The 21,222-nt window shown below is 39.0% G+C and overlaps 1 protein-coding gene across 1 annotated transcript in view; it reads right to left on the bottom strand.

The window, feature by feature from the left end:
* LOC124792794 (another transcription unit protein) overlaps positions 1-21,222 on the bottom strand; it is a 56,137-nt gene that overhangs the window by 10,933 nt on the left and 23,982 nt on the right. The window contains exons 4-5 of the mRNA XM_047257969.1: positions 16,554-16,723; positions 9,823-10,025 (exon numbers count right to left, since the gene is read on the bottom strand). Coding sequence (XP_047113925.1) covers positions 9,823-10,025; positions 16,554-16,723 — 373 coding nt within the window. The remainder of the gene's footprint in view (positions 1-9,822; positions 10,026-16,553; positions 16,724-21,222) is intronic.

Genomic DNA, 21,222 nt, shown 5'->3' with positions numbered 1-21,222 from the left:
CGAAGATGAACAATACGGATTTTGTAGTTACTTCTTTGGATAATGTATGAAAATGCAGTGGTCGAAACTCGGGGCGGAGGAAAAAGCTTGTCTTCCACCTTTTTTTTTTAAATTTATTTACTGACACAGAGGTTTTGGCGCCAGTATTTATCTTTGTGCCTGAAAAGCATGCCTGTGTAGCACTATATATATTTGACGGCAGAAGTTAGTTGTGGTGGCACCTACCAACATTTTTCAGAACTCCCCCTTGCTTTGCACTCGATTCTAAGCCGCAGGTGGTTTTTTGGATTACAAAAACCAGAAAAAAAGTGCGGCTTACATACGAAAAATATGGTATGCTGCAGAGCATGATTTCCATACATGGTGATCCTTGTAAGAACCATGTCCTCCCTTTTGTAATATCCAGAGGACCATCACACACCATGGTCACTTCCTTTTATTCACTGTCTTTGAATAAGTGTCATTTCTGTTCATCTCATCACGTATCTCTTTCAGACTGCAGCAGTTTTTTCTATGAATGGACCACGCTTCATCCAGCTATGTTATGTGGCAATGACACATCATGTGAAAATTACTTTCGACCTAAAGTTTTGGACACCATACACACAAATAAAGTGCTAGCTTTCTTTCCACCTACTGCTGTACCATTCTTTAAGAGAAGTAGGGACCATTAAAAATCCGATGATCTTGTTATGATTTCTTCTTCTTCTTTTCCTTTCATGTGACATGTAACAAGTTAGAATTGCATGCTAGAGCGGCACTCCAACATTAGTCTCTGTTTTTTTTTTTTGTTTGGTGGACAATGCACTATTTATTGCACTTTCCATGCACTCCTTACAAACTGACCCAAAGATTCATGCAATTATTGCCAGCAGTGAAAGTAGCGATAAAACAGAAAAAGTTCTAGGATCAATGGAGGATTGAATGTCAAACCTTTGAATCTGTAGTCTGGCAATTAGCCACTTCGTAATTAAGCCAAACAGTTGGAAGGTATGGAGGGAAAAGGTATGACAAGTCAAAATTTTCAGCTGGTACATGAATCACACATCTAAAGAGCAATTGGCAACATACTGCCCACAAAAGACTGCTGGATCAACGCAGCATGCCTTGGGATTGGAAAAAGGCACAGGGTTTTCCAGTCTATGTATAGAGTCACAAGACTTATGTGCACAGCTCGCTTAATAATGGTCCTTGAAATTTGCCATTTCAGGTTTTTGAATATTTCTGTTTTGTTATCCCACAAGTTAAACAAACCTACGAGCATTTGTGCTGCCCTTCTTTGTTCTTTTTCAACTTGGTATGGGTTGCACAAAGTTGAACAATTTTCTATGACAGGCAAAGAATGTTTTGTAAAGAAATTTCTTTATACTGCATTTCTGCAGTATCCTACCAATGCACTGATCTCATATCGCTAAAAATTTTTACACACAGATTTTTGTATGAGTTGACTGACTGCAATTGTGAATTATTTGTAAAGAAGTCAAGGATACTACATTTGTGCGTCTTGGAAGTGCATGATTTTATATTTATGCACATTTAAAAAAAGTTGCAAGCCTTTGAAATCTTATCAAGATCTGACTGGATATTGCACTGAAAATTATCTCTTTGGATTTGTCTAATTATAACTGAATAAAATTAATTTGTCATGTCATATACATTTTGCCTTTATTATCTAAAAGGCATCATCACTGGCATATTTCATAGATGCTGCTCTAGATGTGTTCTTGTTCTGGTTTTAGAGCTCTTCTTTTTCTTCTGCTTACTGCCATTCGAAATTTCGTTCACACAGGACTACCGAGTGAATACTCATTTAAATTAGGTTATGTTTTGGATCTGAATGGATATTTGTGCATCTTTTTCACGTAGTATTTTATTATAGATAACTGCATAACAAAGAAAAAATTTAAGGTTACTATTAATATTGTCTGTCAGGACTAGAAAATACAACATGAATGGCAAGGATCTCGATACATTTTCCTGTGGCACTTCTGAAGTTATGTCTACATATATGAATGACTCTCCATCCAAGATAACATGCTGTACCTTTTCTACCAAGAAATCCTCAATCTGGTTACAAATTCTGTTTGATGCATACGATCATACTTTTGGTAGTAAATGTTAATGTGGCACTGAGTCAAACAATTTTCTAAATGCATCCCTCTGACTGCCTCGATTTATTAATTTCAAGATGTCATGTGAAAAAAGAATGAGTTGGGTTTCACACGACTGATGTTTAGGGAATCTTTGCTGACTGGTATGGAGAAATCAATGTGTTTGAGATGCTCAGCATTGTCTAAACTATTGATTTAGCTAACCTGAAGAGCATGCCAATAAAGAAGATCACTCAGATACAACATTGTCAGAATCATCAATTCCTTCCCTCAGTATATATTCACAGTAGCATGTGTAACTATGTCAGTATCATTTACAACATGGGTATCAGACTCACGGCCCACAATACATATTTTTATGCTCCAGCCACTGAATTGATAAACAATTTTGTTTTGGTATACATCCAATGATCTCAATGTACTTTGAAGAATTGGCCCATCAGAATTTGTTTATTAACGAGTGGGTTTAACGAACACTTACTTTCAGCATCTTCCATCACTGCTTCAGTACAAAAAGCAGAAAAAGGCATACCGAAGCTTTCACTTCCAAGTTTATTGTCTAGCACAGCTAATGAACGTACAAACAGCTGCCAGAAAACAGTATGTTGTATAAATTGATTTATTTGATGCACTTTAATAGAAAACATTTTGCTCTGTACAAACAAGAAAAGGTTCACTATCTAGCAACCCTAGCAATAATGTAACGAGCTGCCAAGAAACAACAGCACTTTATTTGAAGTGATATGTCTGATGCGCATTAACATGAAATATTTCACTTTTAATGAGAAACTGAATGAATTTGTTACACATATTAGCTTGTTAAGTTAGTTAGTGTGTGGTAAGTTACTGGAATAGTTTCTTTCATTTAAAGATTCCATTGCTTTATTAGCCTATTCCCTGCATCCTGCAGCTTTGCCTGCGTACAAGTTTGCCACGTATACTAAACACATCTCCACCTCCACTTCTTCCTTTTCCACCAGCCCACTACCCCTCTACACCTTCCACTTGGCTCATGTATCCCTCCCTCCCCCCCCCCCTCCTCTCCCCTCTATCCATCTCAATCTTCCCCAGCCATGCTTACGAGCATGTGCAGCCCCTACAATACAGTTCAATAAAGCACAGTGATACTAGTACCACAACACACGTCATGCAGGACAGGCTAAATACTGGGGGCTTGAAAATTATTAATCGACCCTGACATACAGGTTGCAATGTAAAGCAGGTCGATACTACTAAAAAACGCAACACACCTGTCATCCAGGGCAGCCTACATGTCAGGGCCCAGAAAAATCATTTCTTGCCTCTGACATGTAGACTGTCCAGCAGAGCAGGTCGATTTGGCAGACCGATACTGTAATGACACAACATGTCTATCATGCAGGGCAGTACCACGGTCTGGAAAAACATGTTTTGGCCTGTATCTCAGCTCCTACTGGAGCTAGGAGGTTATAAACTCCACAGTGCTGATACTTGGCAGGGCTGGTGTTTCTGTGTCAAATTTGGCTGATATCAGTTGAGGGGTTTAAGAGGAGATCCAGACATACACATGTACACACTGCTTTATATATACAACAGGTGTTAAGTGACCATCTCTGTTTCAAAATACACTTGCAAAAAGAATGGGTAATCTGGCAGAAATTTTCCTATTTAAATCAAAGCAAACTCATTTAATCTCAAAGCTATTCTGGTGACTGTGACAAGAGTATGAACATTTTGGGGATATGTAAATTAGCTGTGTTTCTTTCTGCTTGTAGCACAGATTTAAATACTTTTGAGGAATTATTGGAACTACTATCATTGCATAACATTACTATAGGACAAGATATAATTAACTATGCTTTTTGAACTTAAAAAAGTTGACCACTGTCACAATTAAATTCTATACTTACAGAAGGCACTCCTTTGTATCATTACAGTAAAAGAAGCAAAGAGAAATTTATGATAGGTCAAGGATTCATACACACTGCATTATACACCAAGAGGTATTACGCGCCAAACTAATGAACATGGAAAATTTCGCAAAAACAATTAATTTCATTAATCTTGAGGCTTACATCAGCAACAGCTCTTTGTTTGCTTAAGTGAATATTCCAGTTCGTTCAATTATACTGAGAGATATTGGCTACAATGATTCTTAAATAGCCCTGGAGGACAACACAATAAATATTTTAATTTCTTAATAACTAAAGGCAATGATACACGAACAATTTTTTGATGTGACTTGGTTGCAAGTTATATTCTTCATGGGTGATGTTAACAGAACACTTACAAAATTTAAACCCAAAACTGTAAGGAAAGATCAGATAATTATGAACATGCGCAACCAAATTAATGCATTCAAGTATATTCTTTGAGAAGAGCAGTTTGAGTTTAACTGAAACTATATTGTATCCAATGTGTGCATAAATAGTAAGCCTGAGAAGTGAATCTGAACACTGTTTGCAGTTTTGGAAGATGAATTTCTTTGTTTTCTTCAATTTTTTCCAGTAAACATTGAATCGGTACCTAACAACATTCCAACAGAGGTAGTTTAAATCCAATACGATTTTCATTTGAAGGCAAGAGAGGGAATAAAGAACTTGTACTTTCTCCTAGCAATCATCGGTGCAATTAGAAAAAGCCAAGAAAGTATTCTCATAACTTATAACATAAAATGTACATTTAGATATCTAAAAAAAGTTGAAAGTGAAGAACACATATCATTAAGAATAAAGGTTAAATCGCAGAAAAAAAATGCAAATTTTAAAGTTTTCCTGGCAAATTGAATGTTTGAAGGAATGCTAGGCTTGCAGTGGCTTGTCGTCAACTACACTCCACAATATTTCAACTGGCCACTTGCCATTCACCCTAAGGTGACCCATCGAAAACTTATGAAGACATCCTCTGTTTCGAAATATATAGGGTGAGTCACTGACTACTGCCACCTAGAATAACTCCGAAAGTATGATAGTAGCTGAAAAGTTTGTGGGACAAATGTTGCATGGAACAACAGGGGCCATAATATGACGTTGGTTTTTTGTTGCTAGGTGGGGTTACTTCAGAGATATGAAGGTCAACTTTGCTTTTTAAATGGGATGCTATAGTTTGGTACTTATTTTCTGATAGCGGCTATCAAGAGGAATCCAATGGTGTGTAACAGTAAGGTCTTTGAAAGTCAATGAAGGTCACAGAGGTTGACTTGAGACATTTTATGCTAGAGACATTATTGCCTATCATACATATCATATAGCTGAAGTGTATAACAGAGACATTGGAGCTTCGTATTTTTTGTCTACAATGCCTCTTACTTCAAGAACTAGAAATCATCGTAAAATCAGTGAATATGAATCTGTATGTGTCTGGGCTAAAGGTTCAGGCAATTGTGTTAATGTTCGAAGTGATTACCACTGGTAATCTTCTTATCATGGATTGAGTGGTATTCCTTATCACTTCGGCACTTATCGAAGCACATTCTCTGACAATTCTCTCTCGTATATCGTGCAAATAGTAAATATTCGACGAATAAGATTTATCCATCTAATGTGCCACTGATATGTAAAGAAGATTCGACTGTTTTGCACTACAACACTAGTATCGCCGAATCAAGCGAATGTGAACAATGTATTCCTTCCAAGAATAAGTCGATATGCTTCTCATTTACTGAAAATGCCAACGAAATTCAGTGAGAGCTAGAGACTTATACGCTGAAAGATATTCTCAACGTACTCACCCTACATGTCATACGTTTAAATATGTGTATGATAAATTGAGAACAATTGGATCTTTAACGTGCTGGAAACATACCCGGCAAAAGACAGTTAGTAATGAGGAAATGAAAACTGGTACTTTTCCCACTGTGGTTCGAGATCCTTGTGCTAGATCGCATCAAATCGCAAGGGAATCTGGCATGAGCCAGAATAGTGTTGTTCGCATTCTGCGTTGCCATAAATATCATCCTTACCACACAAATTTCCACCAAGAATTTGACTGGTTTGGATTGTATGCATAGCAATGAATTCTACTGATGGGATCAACTTCAGATTCAGATGGATAACAAGTTTATTAAATTGATTTCATTTACTAACGAGGCTACATTCACAAACCATGGCAATGTTAATTTGCATAACATGCATTATTGGGCAACTGAAAATCCATGTTGGCTGCAGCAAGTTGTACACCAAAAACCATGGTTGGTGAATGTATGGTGTGGGATTCTGGAGGACAGAATTATAGGCCCCTATTTCATCGAAGGAAATCTTAATGGTGTGAAGGACACCACATTCCTGCAAGAAACATTAAGTCTGTTACTGGAAGAAATACCTTTAGGAGAAAGAAACAGAATGTGGTATCAACATGATGTGCATCCAGCACATTTTTCGCTAATGGCTAGAAATGAGTTGCAGAGACAATTCCCAAATCGTTGGGCTGGACGCGAAGGAGATGTGTCCTGGCCAGCTCGTTGGCCAGTGACTCACCCTGTATATTGTGAGTATTCTGCGCACATGTCAAGATCATGGTGTCGGACTGAAAATTATGGAGGATTCTTGCTATTTTAAACTAAATATTGTGAACAAATGCTAGATATTTTGCTGGCATACTCAGCTCTTTATCCAATCCTTGTTTCTTGGTTTTAACCGATAGTGCCCTGTTAATCTGACAGGAAAAGCAAGCTCTTTAGGCCAAGTTTCTGCATCTGAAGTTGAAAGAGTTCCACGTACAAGTGTTTCAAGCTCACTCATTGTTTGTGACATTGGGTAACAATATTACAATTGTGAATAAAAACTGGTATGAGTGGGTTTATGATAAGCTGAATGCATCAGAGAGCCGTCATTTTTCCATCCAACCAAACTATCCAGGCATCCAGGAAAAGCAGACAACCATCTTTCTCTACTTCCATAGTGAACCAGATGTTCTTATGAGTAGAGTTGAGGTGATGGTAAAAACTCTATTAATTTATCTTTTACACGAGGCCACACTATGAAAGTACCATCCACATACCTCCAAAATACAGTTAGCTGAAGGGCTGCTGATCCTTGTGCTCTCTCCTCAAAGGTTGGTAACCAGAGAAGAAGGACCCACAGCATTGCCATCAGCCTGCTCAAAATATTCATGGCTGAACATAAAATAGTTTGAGGGGAGAGTACCGAAACAAACCAGTGATGTCACCTCCAGCAAAGAAGTATGTTTCCCTACGTCACGTGTGAGGCTCCTAATCTTGCTTAGTATTGGCAATGAAGGTAGACCTCTTTTATGAGTTTTGGGAAAGCCAAAGAGTCTTGGTGGTATGCAACTACATGGTCTTAATCTCTTGAGGTAATGAGGAAGAATACAGGAATTCAGAAGTCTCCTGTTGCGTATGTCCTGTACAATCATAAGCCGAGTCACTTAGTAGACCGTACAATTACCAACATACAAACTACGAGACAACAGTACTTTTGCACTACCTTTATTCACACTCAGTACCACCATGTTGTGATCCTCTCAGTGATTTTGTAGTGCAACACTGCACTGAGGAAGAACTTTCGAAACAGCACAAGTTTTTCTTCTTATTTTTTGTGCAACACCCAAAGGACAAATTGCTGTGCTCTCTTGAAAGCTACATCTCAAAGCAATAACTTAATCTATGTGTAAAAGGCTGTGCTATTAATCACTGAGAGGATTCCGAAATTTTTGTATTGGAAGTCAATAAAGGTAATGCAACAGCACTGTTGTGTCATAGTTCTTATAGTTATAAGATGTACGGTCTACTAACTGATTCTGACTACGGGAAGATGATTACAATCCTACAGGATAGAATGAAATTTTCACTCTACAGCGGAGTGTGTGCTGATATGAAACTTCCTGGCAGATCAAAACTGTGTGCCGGATTGAGACTCGAACTCGGGACCTTTGCCTTTCGCGGGCAAGTGCTCTACCAACTGAGCTACCCAAGCACGACTCATGCCCCATCCTCACAGCTTTAATTCCGCCAGTATCTCGTCTCCTACCTTCACACAGTTTTAATCTGCCAGGAAGTTTCAATCCTACAGGATGTGTGCAGCATGAGACTCCTCACTCCTGAATTAATTCTCATTTCCTCAAGAGATTATAAAGGGGTTAAGAACACATGTCTGCATATCATCAAGAGTTTTCGGGCTTCCTAAAATATATAAAGAAGATCTACCATTATGACGAACAGCAACTTCACATATGACTTAGCCAAACATCTTGCTTTGACACCGTAGGTGGGCAAATGTTCACATCTTTTATGAACCTTGGCTGATTTTGTCAACATTCTGGGGGCATTCTGTTTAGTAGTTTGGACCATTTAGTTACCTTTGATGACATGTCTCTTTTTACACAGGTCCTCTCACAGATTCTTTGACATTAACTGGTAATCTGTTTCAGGTGGACATCATTGTTTTGTTTTGACAAAATCTTCCCTCAACGTAGGTTTTGTTCACCATGAATCTTTTCAGCAGAGTGACGATGTTGTCATGGGTTGCCCTCTTGTCTCCCCTGGTGGCCAACCTTTTTACGGAGGACATTGATGAGAGAGCATTTGCATCAGGGACCCTTCAAAGCAACTCTATTTTGGAGATATGTGGGTGTGGTCACAAAAAGAAGATACATTAATGGGGTTTTCACATCCATTCATAAGAATGTCCACTTCACTATGGAATTAGAGAAAGATGGTAGTTCACCTTTCCTGGGTGTTTTGGTTAGACAGAAGAATAATAGCCCTCTGGAACATTTAGTTGCAACTATGAGCACACCAGAAGGACAGATATACAGAGCTCATACAGTCTCAGATGTAGATAATTTGCCTACACAGCTTACCCACCTAAATACAGGGTTCTGAGAAACTGCACATTCTACCAGTTAAAACCAAGAACCAGGAAGTGGATCAAAAGTAGAGCACCTAGCAAAATCTCTAGCTTTTCTTCCACTTGTTGGCAACATTTCCTTTAGAATAGCAAGAATTGTCTGTAATTTTTCAGGTGAAAATGGTTTTCCATCTCCACTGAAGACTGCCAATCTACCAGAATCAATGAAGGACAATTTGTTATTGCAGAAGACAGAAATTTGCAGAATACCTTGTCAGTATTGTATGGCTTATACAGGCCAGACCTCTCGCACTGTGGAAGAACACTGCACCGAGCATCAATGCGACAATTGTATTTTGGAACCAAGTTAGTCTACAGTTGCCAAACATTGTATCTCCACCAAACATTCAGTGAAATTTGATGAAACAATAATTTTGGACACAGTAACATCTTCTCGGGACTCCATTATTAAAGAATCCATGGAAATACACATCACAAAAAATCTGATGCATTGTGACATTGAATACCAGTTGGACAATGCATTGAAATCCTGTTATTTTCATGACTTGCTGTAATTGAAGGCAACACGCTATGCTTATGGCCATGAGCACTGAGGATAATCGAGTCCGCAGTTCCGCCAGCGAGGGCACTGCAACCAGGGAGTGTGGTCAGTCTGCAACCATGATCTTGAAGAATGTGTGGCTTACTGACAGTGTACTACATATTGCGGAATGGAGGACACCTTCGTCAATCTTTGATAGCTCACATAAGGATGACTAGTAGGTGTCCAGTTGAAATATCATGCAGTATGGGTGACGACGACTGCCTGCAAGCCTAAAATTTCTTCAAACATATAGTATGCTTGTCAGCCCCAATGTGTTAATCTGTAGCTGCTGAGTTATTAGACAAAAATGTGAAATAATTACATCTTCTATGACAGGTAAACCTCCTTCTTCAGCAGCTGCTTCATCATCATCATCTACTCTTCGTTCCTGGTCACTTCCTGCATCACGACTTCGTCTTTCTTCCTGCTCCTCTTCATCCTCATCAGACTTCTTTGCTTTTTCAGCTGCAGCTTCTTCATCTGTGCTAATATCATCGGCATCTCCAAATAGTGCCTCAGCAGTGGCTGAAATACAATAGGACTTGAATTTAGATTTTAAAAGTTATTTGCATCGTATATTGGGGGGGGGGGGGAGAAGTAGAGGGAGGAAGGGGTGTACAGGGGAGAAGGAGGGGGCAGAGGAGGAGGGAGGGAGAGAGGGAGGGAGGGAGGGAGGGAAAGAGAGAGAGAGAGAGAGAGAGAGAGAGAGAGAGAGAGAGAGAGAGATAAGGAGAAAACTCACCATATAATTGAGGCACCGAGCAGCGAACAGATACAAAGACAACACTGAAAAAGTTGTTAGGCATGTCTGATGTCTGAGACTTACGTTACAAGCTACATTTTGTTCATAACATAAACTCAGATATGAACTACACTTAATATTAAGTAACTGCAATGATAGAGAAATCTGTCTTATTTGGGTTGGGTGAAGTAAACACTTCATATGAGCAATATATAGAGAGTGAGGTAACGGGCAAGTTGTGGTGGCCTGAAAATATTCTTAGTTCGGAGTTGGCATGGTCGCGCTGGGTCATCTCGGTGGGCCGCGGCTCATCAGCGGCCGCATGGTGCTGAACGTTATCCGGTGTCCAGGGACCACGTGGCTGGGAATTCCGTGGTGACGTTGTGTCGATGAAGGAGACATGCCAGGAATACCAAAGATGGCGGACTTTGTGAAACCTTAATGGCTACCATTTCACAGTTTGTATAGAAATTAATAGTAGCCAGATGAATCATGATACCTCAAAAAAGAACATGTACCTTACCATTATTTGCACGACGATTCTGATGGTGTAATCAGATTTTCAGTATCTTTATTAGTTTTAAGTTTAGTATGTGACAATAAATTATATAAGTAACACCCAGCAATTAATTTCCAAAATCTAAACAGTGTCTTTAGAAAGCTATTGGTATAAATTACAGGCATGTAACTTGAATAGTACAAGAGTTATTGGAGGTCAAAGTGGCCGATTACTATCGATCGTATCAGGCCATAAGTACTCCACAGTTACACGAAAAAACAGTGGCAGCATGCTTATAAATATATTGATTTGTCTATGTCTTTGTTTATATCCAACATATCCTATTCATGAAGAAATTGGTTAAATATTTACTGTGTTTTAGAAAGCACGGAGACATTAGGCTACTTTTTTTCTGTTTGTTTCTGTTCCTCTGATATATGTTTATTTGATTTGTTTATGTATTTAATAATGTGTGTTAGAGCATGTTTATGGTTCAGCCATAGGAATATTTATTTAATTTCAAGTTACTTACATGTAAATCCAGTATTTCAAATGTGTTTCATTATGTTTGTGAGTGTGCATTGGCTTGAAGACATGGCAGGAGTGCTCTAGCCAATCACAGTGCTTGTTACAAAAGCAGACGACTACCGAAGTGGTGGAGGACTGAACAGTACGGGAGAGGATGGAGAAAGTCCTGAACAGAGTGGCGTGAGTATGGCACAGAAGATGATGGACGGAAAGTGCTGGACGACAGTTGCGGTCAAGAGTAGGGAAAGCGGAGCAGTTTGCGTGTGGTCGCGGAAGTTAGAAATATTTCATAGTGCCGACTCGCTCAATTGTGAGATTTCCGTGGCTTCTGCAGTGAAGACACAGTACGCGTTTAGAAGTGAATATCCCACAAGCTAAGTTGTTGTTCATGACTAATTACGTTAAGTAGAAATCTATTGTTTACCTGTTATTCAACTTATATTTTATTTTATTTTATTTTATTGCTGGACCATCGACACCAATAAATGTTTTACAGTAATAAAGGGCATTCTTAAAGGTACTTCTGCTGTCGAACTCATCATTTAAAGTCGTTAAAATAGTGCCTGAAGAATTTATTTAATTGCAATCTTTCATGTATAAATGTTTATGTTACATTCAAAATTCACAATTACCGAGTGATAGGAATCTTCGACCATTCGATTCTTGTGTATATTCATATTGTATACTGTAGACTCAGCAGTATTTGGCTTGTAATGCGGCAACTATGTATCCTAGCCCCTAGACAATGAAACCAGCCAAAACTTTTAACATTTCATCTCTGAGTCTGTGGGTACGTAGTTGAGGGCCATCACCACATCATATTTTTCTATTTGAAAGCCCGTAAGAGTTTGCTAAAGGCAACATGGCCATAGCTGTATTTGACTTTTGGAAGCAGTTAGAGAAGAGAGAGACTATGGTGCAATACACATTTTCTTTCAAATCTCACATGGAAATGAGTTTCAGTAATACTGTGTCAACCTACATATTTAGCATAGGAAAATAAAGTTAATAAAGAAATTCTGAAGAAACTGTTCTAAAGCATTTTTACTTAGCTCAAAGGTTCCATCTTTTTCTTGTCAAAAAATCGGTCAAATGCATAAAAAAAGAAATTGTGTTTGTAACAGGTCTGTTCAATGTAGTGAATAGGGAGAGTCCCTTAGCGGAAGATGTGTGGATAGTGAAGCACTTCAAACTACCTCTGTGTTAATCAATGTATAAGGGGCATTCAAAAAGAAATGAGACGGAGGCATAATTAGAGAAAACAGTAGCTGTATGTTAGAAGTATTGACCCTGGCTGCTGAGACACGAAGACAACCAAGACAAGACACCACCTTGTGTCCCACTGTAACATAAGGCTGTCTCATAAAATTCCCGGGGCTGTGATGTTAACCAGTTCTGCACACACAGCTGGACGACAACCTCCACACAAGTACACGAAAGGTTATGCTGACGTTCTTCTTTGAGCAAGGTGACCCCCTTCTGATTCACTTCCTGCAGCATGGGACAACATTACTCACAAACCTTGACCACCCTTCGCCAAGTGATCAAAACAAAATGAATACGCAATCTTACCTGTGGGGTCGTTCCGCTCCACAACAATGCAAAGCCTCATACGGCCAACACAGTCACGGCACTCCTGCAGAAACTCAAATGGGAGGTTCTCGCTCACCCTCCACACAGTCTGGACGTCTCTCCCTGTGATTACGACATTTTTGGTCTCTGCAAAAAGGCTCTGATGGGCAAACGATTCACCTCGGGTGATGACATCCAGCTGTAAGTGCGGAACTGGTTAACATCACATCCATGGGTATTTTATGAGACAGCCATTCACCGCCTTGTGTCACAGTGGGACAAGTGTATCAACAGCCAGGGTCAATACTTCTAACACACAGGTACTGGTTTCTGTAATTATATTGTCGGCTTGTTTCTTTTTGAACAGCCCTTATAGTTTTCCTGAACCATTATTTCTGATGCAGCAAAATGAGAATCCACAAGAGAAAAGTGTCAAATTACATAGTGACAGGGTGGGTGGTTATTATTTACCTTCAGAAAACAAAATTCCAGTTCGGCTAATACATACATCTGAAGTCTAATAATCATAATAATAATAACAATAATAACAACCCCTTTCCACTTTATTCTAATTAACATTATTTTATTTTTCACTGACAGTACTTCAATATTTACTCTAGTTTTTTTTTTATCTCCCATCTTCGTCCATCTTTGGTTTTATCCTTCCGTCTATTTTTTACTTTCCCCTTAGTTCTTAACTGAACCATTCATTCCTTATTTCTCATTCTGTCCTATCATTTCTAGACTGACTTTAAGGGAGGAATCGAGGAATATTTCACAACACTAAAATGGTACCATAGCTATAAGACTGGGCTGATTATAGCGCACAATGAGATATTTAAGCACATTGTACCATCTGTGAACAGAATGGGAAGTAGCTCTATGTTGTACAATGGAAAGTATTTTCTGCCATACACTTCACCGTGATTTCCTGAGTATAGATGTAGATCAAAGCTGGCACAGTACTGACGAAAGTACTGTCGCTGACCTTCTACACTCTCTCTCTCTCTCTCTCTCTCTCTCTCTCTCTCTCTCTCTCTCTCTCTCTCCCCCCCCCCCTCTCTCTCCCCACTCCCCCTCCTCCTCCTCCTCCTCCCCCCCCCCCCCCCCGAGGTGGTCCCACTCAACTTGGGGCCTGAGTGACCTAACCTTGCAAAACCTTTCTGTCCTTTCCTGCTTGTGGAAGGAACTAACAGTTCTAAAAGCCAGCTGTAGGCTTTCTCACTTTGAAAGTCTCAGTACTGAATCTCACCTCCTATAGATAAGAAATGGCCAGGCAACATCTCCTGTGATGCATCATACAGTGTGTGTAATTGACACGTACTTACATACATACATACTCTGCAAGGCACTGTATGGTGTATGGCACCAAGTTCACTATCAGTCAATTGCTTCCCTATTCCACTTCCAAATGGAGTGAGGGAAAAACAACTGTGTATGTGTCTCTACATGAGCCCCACTTATCTAGTCTTTGTGCTCCTTGCATGAAATGTATGTTGGCAGCAACAGAATCGCTCTGCAATCAGCTGCACAAGCAAGTTCTCTAAACTTCCAAACTTCCTCAACAGTGTTCCACGGATGGGGGGGGGGGGGGGGGGGGGGAATCATCCTCTTTGCCAGTATTCCCATTTGAGTTCATGAAGCATCTGCATACTAGTCTCGTATTGACCAAACCTACTGCTAACAAATCTAGCAGCTGATTTAATGTCTTCCTTTAATCCAGCCTGGTGGAGACCCAAACACTTGAGCAGAACTCAAAAATTGATCAAACAAGTGTTTTCTTCTACGTGATCTACATTTTCCTAAAATTCTCTCAATAAACTTAAGTCGACTGTTCGAGTTTCCAAAACCATATTTAAGCATTTGCTCCATTTCATATAGCTTTACTTCAACAGTTGGGTCTGCCTTTTAATTTTTCAAACTGCCGTACAATTTTTCTTGTCAATCTGCCGGGACTAATTTGTTGGACATGCCCAAAGAATATGGGCACATTTTCCTAATTTCACCCGTAATGTTTCCTACATGGTTGTACACTTAAACTTTCCTACTGTTGCTGTCTTTCTTTTGCAGATCTTATAATGGGGGTGGTTATACTTATCTAACAATAGCATATTCATTAACTTCTAGGACGACACAAATAATGGAAGATCATGAACTTCTAGTTTCCAGCCTGCTATCAAACAAATAGTACTTGGCCTTACTGATCATCTCTACAAGGGCTACAATCACTTCCAGGAATGAGACCTGTTCAATACGCCAGTTCCCCTGCAGTAACAACTGAAAATTATTTCAATGGCCCTTTTGCACAGAACCATGGTGAAAGTTTTTTCTGCTTACAATGTAGTTACAGCTCCCTAGCATAACTTATCCTGTGCATGGAAGGTATATGACACTGAAAATAACATGGTTCACAGATGAGGCATAATTCACTTGTATTGTATGTCAACTGCCACAACACTGGCAATTATTTGGATGGGCAAAAGTCTGGAGAAAGTCACTACAGATATTTACTAACGAACTTTGAACAAACCCATCAATCAGTTGAAAGATTATGAACTTCCGGAGAATTACATCAAGCAACACTGGGGAATTAGTCAGCATCTCTTCCTCAAATCAATTCCTAACCATAAAGATGGTTTCCTCACTGCTATGTGATCTAGTCATATAACTGGTACAACCAACTTCGGGTGCTCTTATTAGATTTTTATTGCTAAATACTGACTGATATATTTCATAAAAATGAGGTGCTAATTTCAAAAATTTTACAAAGTATTATCTATACAGGAACTGAGATACAATGGTGGAGCACACATATGAAGAGGAGGTGAGACATGGGAGTATTAAGAGGATGAGTACCATGTGTCAAGTTAGTCAACACAACATTTAGCCTTGGTTATCTGCAAAGAGAAGTTTGAAGTGTACCTGAAATATTTACTTAAGATTTTTATATTAGTGCATGTTTGGTGAAAGCTATTTGGGTAACAGAAAGGAAATACGCTAAGTACTACAAGAACATATGAGAAGCAGTGTTTCATATACATAAATTTTTGAGGGTGGGATCAGAAATATAGGTTTAGCTACATGGAGAGTATTCCCAATATGTCTATTGTGCTGGGGGAAAAGATGAACCTTGTCCTGTGGGCTTAAAAGAGTAATATGGATAGGTATTAAATTGGCAACATTCTTCAGTACTCTCTCTCTCTCTCTCTCTCTCTCTCTCTCTCTCTCTCTCTCTCTCTCTCTCTCCCTCTCTCTCTCTCTCTCTCACACTACAGACCTAATCATGCAGCCATTCAAGCACTCTCCTACACTCCACCTCAAACTTTTGAAAATGACCTTTAGGTCACCTGAGCAAGAAGAAACTTAGAAGAACGATATTTTCATGCTAGGCATATTAATCAATGCTCCCAATCTGTTGTCACGCTGCAGTGCTTAAGATTATTGCTTGGCAACTAGTAACTTGGTACCCCGTGTTTCACCACAACAGTTAACACCGGACCCCCTCCCCTCCATCAAAATATAGGAAGGTTTCTGTGACACTATTGAATGCAATGTCATCTGGGTCTTGTAAGTATGGTTTTGTAGCATTCAAACTACCATACTGATTGACACCATTAACAAGAAGAAGAAGAAGAAGAAGAAGAAGAAGAAGAAGAAAAGAAATCAAGTACAAACATGGCAAATATATTATTTCTGTCATCTTCAGTTATACCTCCTGGTTCTGCATCACTATCATCTCCTTCACTTGCTGCTTTTCTTCTTTCACCTTCTGCATCACTTGCATCACTCCCAGAGGCTACTGTTGCTATTTTCTTTTTTGGTTTTTTCTTTATTTCTGCATCAGAGCCACTTTCATCACTAATGACTGCCCGCTTTCGTTTCCTACAAAAGAAGATCAACAAAAGACACACTGTTCAAATAATATCTGTTTTGCTAACATCTGGGTGTGATAGTTGTCTTTTAGACCACGAGTGTACTCAACAAATGAATTTGGTGGTCTAGATGTATTCCTAAATATAATTCTTCTAGGTTGTAACACAGCACTAAATACCAACATAAATAAGTGTCTACAGCTTACTCTTTTAAGATACAGAAACTAAGTTTTCAACAAAACAGATGGAAGTGTAAGTAATTTCTCAAAATGCATTCTCAATTATATCATTTAAAGATGTTTAAATCTCTCTTTCGTGGAAAAAATATCACATGAATTTTCTGACGTTTTTATTTATATAATAGAACTCCCAGAGCATGTGTTTTCATTAATAAATATTAAACTCTTCTGTAAAGCATCAATGAAAAACTCTGTAACAGAAAATCTATGGCATTAACAAAAATGCAACTTCCCTCCCCCCCCCCCTGTCTCTCTTTCTCTCGCGCGTACGCGCGCAGGCACGCGCACATACAAAACATGCAAACTGAATTAACGATCAGCTCCAAGATGGTAAGCCAACGAGGATGAGAACTTATCAGAGTGTAGAGGTTTTTGGTGCAGAGAGAGAGAGAGAGAGAGAGAGAGAGAGAGAGAGAGAGAGATTACAATATATTATTTTAATTATGAATTTATATTTATAGACTGGTGCAGTTTTCTATCATGCATAAAAAAATTTTCTAGGTGTCTGTTTTATACATACTGGACATTAAATAAAATTGTCTTTTGGTTTCTGTAGCTTCTGCTACATTCCCAAGCACAAAACATATCTTTCTCAGTTAGTACATAATGTAAAATTCTGGCTATATCACTGGATTATCTGTGTCCCCTGTGTCAAAATCCTCCTCCTCTTTTACACTGTGGGTAGCTTCTCTTCATCATAGATTCTGAAGTATTCTGCTTCCCACCTTTCTCTTTCCCTCTTATTCTGGGGAGACCACAATCATAGATTAGCACCTTTTTAGGTTCAGTTCCTTGAAATTAATTTCAATATTTCCTATAACAGTATCTTTCCCCATAAGTGGATACAACCTATGAATGGCTTTGAAGAATACTAAAACATTTGTTATGTATTGTTGCACTTACAAGCACACAGACCACATGATATTCAAGGCAGTTAATTGGCTGGAATAAGGCACCTGTGAATGTTCATCTCTGTTTTTCAAACCACACCTGAACAAATCTAGCAATCTGAAGTGGTATCCTTCTATCTTGCTACATGGTGTATTCTCGAAGCTACCAACTACACTTCAAGATGCACTTAGTCACTTCATATATCTAAATCAATTCTGGACAGTATCTGTAGTTTGTGCAAACTATGATACTGGGTATTCATTTCTTGCAGATCATTCTGATTCTTCACTACATAAACGGCTAATTCAGGACTGATGGTAATTGTGTTACATTAACTTTAATTTATTTTTTAAAATACTTTTCAGTGAGGGGTTACCCTAGTTACTGAAGAGTGATTTTCACTTGCTACAATTCTCAACCAATGAGTTTGTGTAATGAGTCAACAACATGGGCAGTGTTAAGCTCAATATACTAAACACTAGCAGTCGCAGATACATCCGTTCAGTTTCTTCCAAGTATTAATTTACAAAGGCTAAAAGATGGTCCACAACTACATGCTACGATTTTGTTGCACAGATATTGGGCATATAATAAACTATCTCATATCTCGTATGTGCAAATGATACAGCTTCAATCTACTGCTGGCCAGCCATCTGTTGGTATGGGAAAGAACTTTAAGCAGCATATGACTATGCTCTTGCAAAGTGTATTTTATACTCAACTCGGGACAGATAACAACTTGTAAAGGACAATTTTTTTCTACGGTCAGCACTCGTACCTTGACTGTCGTTGTGGGAGTGGGAGACGGTAGGGTGCGGGAAGTCAGACATGTGAAGAATGGTCCAAATGGTCAATACAGTGGCTTTTTTTAAAGCAAGTTTTCCTGCATTAATTTACTTTGTGATTTACCCAGTGAACTCAAAGACTGGTGAAATTACTTGTGAACAGACATGGAAATATACAATTATTTATTAAAGCTTGTAACTCCTCACATAATATGGTGTAATACTAAAATGAGAAAAGCAATCTCAACTCATGAGAGGTTGACAATGATGCTATAATTCATGGCAACTGGAAAAAGTTGTAAGGATTTGGAATTTTCCATTGCACTGTCCAAAGCCAGTGATAGTGATAGTGATGATGATGATGATGATGATGATGATTCGTTTGTGGGGCACTCAACTGTGCGATCATCAGCGTCCGTACAAGGTCCCAATTTTTTACACAGTCCAATCTAGCATCTCCAAAGCCACTGCTGAATTAAATACTAATCACTTGCAAAGTTACAGATTTAGCTACTTTGCTTAACTCTTTGTGACAAACAGTACCTTTTTTTATTTTTTTTATTTTATTACTAATGCCTGTTTGCTAAAGAGTCAACTGCTCTCATTTTGTCTATTGAAGAACTGCCTTCTTATCCTGACAGCTATATTCCTTGCTCTTTACATACATGAACATGTGAGACTCCTTCATATGAAGCATGTTTAGAGAATAAGTGTGCTGCGACCATAAAGGATACGTTTTTTTTTGTTTTTGAGAGTTGGCAATACGGAGTGGTAGAGGAAGGCCGGGGGGGGGGGGGGGGGGGGGGGGGGGGGGCGGCAATCCCCTGACCAGAGCTAGCATCGCAGGAACACAATGGTGTGTAAACTCATGTTGTAGTGTCCAGATGCAAGAAAGATGTTGGTAAGAAATCCTACAAAGTGCGAGTTATGTGCTGTGATCAACTTCCTACTTGCAGAAGGAATAACACCTACAGAAATATTTTCATGAACCATAATGAGTTGCAGCACAGGTGTTATGAACAGAACAAGTGTGTTTAAGTAGTGTAGGGAGTTTAGAGGCAGCAGGACAAATATTAATGATGAACAGGGAAGTGGAAGAACTTCCATGTTGACTGATGAGTTGGTGCAAAACATTGAGGAAGCTGCTGTGAAGGCTGCTGATGAGTTGGTGCAAGAAACTGGGGAAACTGCTAGTGAAGACTGCTGACTGACAGTGGATGAAAATTTCTAACATGTTTCCACAACTCTCCAGAACTCTCATATAGGAGACACTCACAGCAACACTGGGATGCTAGTGCAAGATGCGTCCCAAAACAGCTAACAGAGCAGCACGGGAAAAATATGGTCAATAGCACCTGCACGTCCTTGAGCGACTTCAATTGGAAGATGAGGACTTTCTGAGCTCTACTGTGGCTGGAGATGAAATGTTGGTGGCTTATTACATGCCTGAGAAGAAAAGAATCATCACAGTGGTGTACAGCATTTTCCTGTCGGCCAAAAAATTCAAAACCACAATTTTCGTTACAAGAATCATAATTTGGTTGAATTTCGGCCTCGGATGAACTATCAATGCTTAACTATATTGTGAGACTCTAAAAATATTCCTAAGGAGCGTCCAAAGCAAAAGGAAGAGAATGCTGATGAGAGGGGTGTGCCTGTTATAAGACAACACTCATCTTCATACAGCCTTTAGCTACCATAATGCTGTTGGACTCCTTTGGTTGGGATGTTTTGAAACACCTCCTGTATTCTCCTGACTTGGTGCCTTCACATTATCTTTCCACCTCCCTGGAAGCACATATGACTAATTCAATTTTCAACTGACAAGCAGATGCAGAAAGAGGTTCCGAATTGGGGAAGGAGCTCTTGAAGGAGGGCATAAAGAAGCTTGTGCCATGGCTCACTATATGTGTTGAACAGGACGGTGATTATGTGGAAAAATAGTCAACACGTGTATCAACAATATCCTGTATTTTGTTTTCAAATATACTTTTTCTAAAAAAATGTAAAACTCTAGTACACTTACTTTCTGAATATGCCTTGTATTTCTATAAATTCGATCAACTCCCTTGATCAAAGACATGTATCAGCCTTTTAAGAATTAAATGTAGATAGAAAGATGATAAACATTAGATTGAACTAACATACACTTTTTTAGGGCCAGATTTGCGGTGATTTCTGGTCCACATGCTATAATCTGCCTGCGCACATTTGACCTATTCCCAAATATTTGGTATGATTTGTCTGTGTAGATGCAATATGCGGAAACAAACTGTATTTTGTGTACCATCTTGACCCTGCCTCTCTTTTACAATTTTTGAAACAATTTGGAAGGAGTGTGTCTTTCAGCTTAACCTCTTCACTTTCAAGGGCTTCTAATGTATCCTTTTTCTATGTGCCATCATTGAGGATATGTTTACACCGGAAAACAAATGTGACTATGAAGTAGCAAATTAAGACAGTAATTCATTGTTTTCCAAGGACAATCAATCTCACCCCCCCCCCCCCCCCTTAAGATCCCATTTCATAATGGAGCTCTTAAAAAATGACTACTCATAATAGCTGTTAGTACAATTTTGGCTTTTGAGAACTTA

This window comes from Schistocerca piceifrons, chromosome 1 (genome assembly GCF_021461385.2).
Source record: "Schistocerca piceifrons isolate TAMUIC-IGC-003096 chromosome 1, iqSchPice1.1, whole genome shotgun sequence".
NCBI lineage: Eukaryota > Metazoa > Arthropoda > Insecta > Orthoptera > Acrididae > Schistocerca > Schistocerca piceifrons.
Note: the sequence above shows the minus strand (reverse complement) of the source record. Positions and strands in the feature narration are given on the sequence as shown.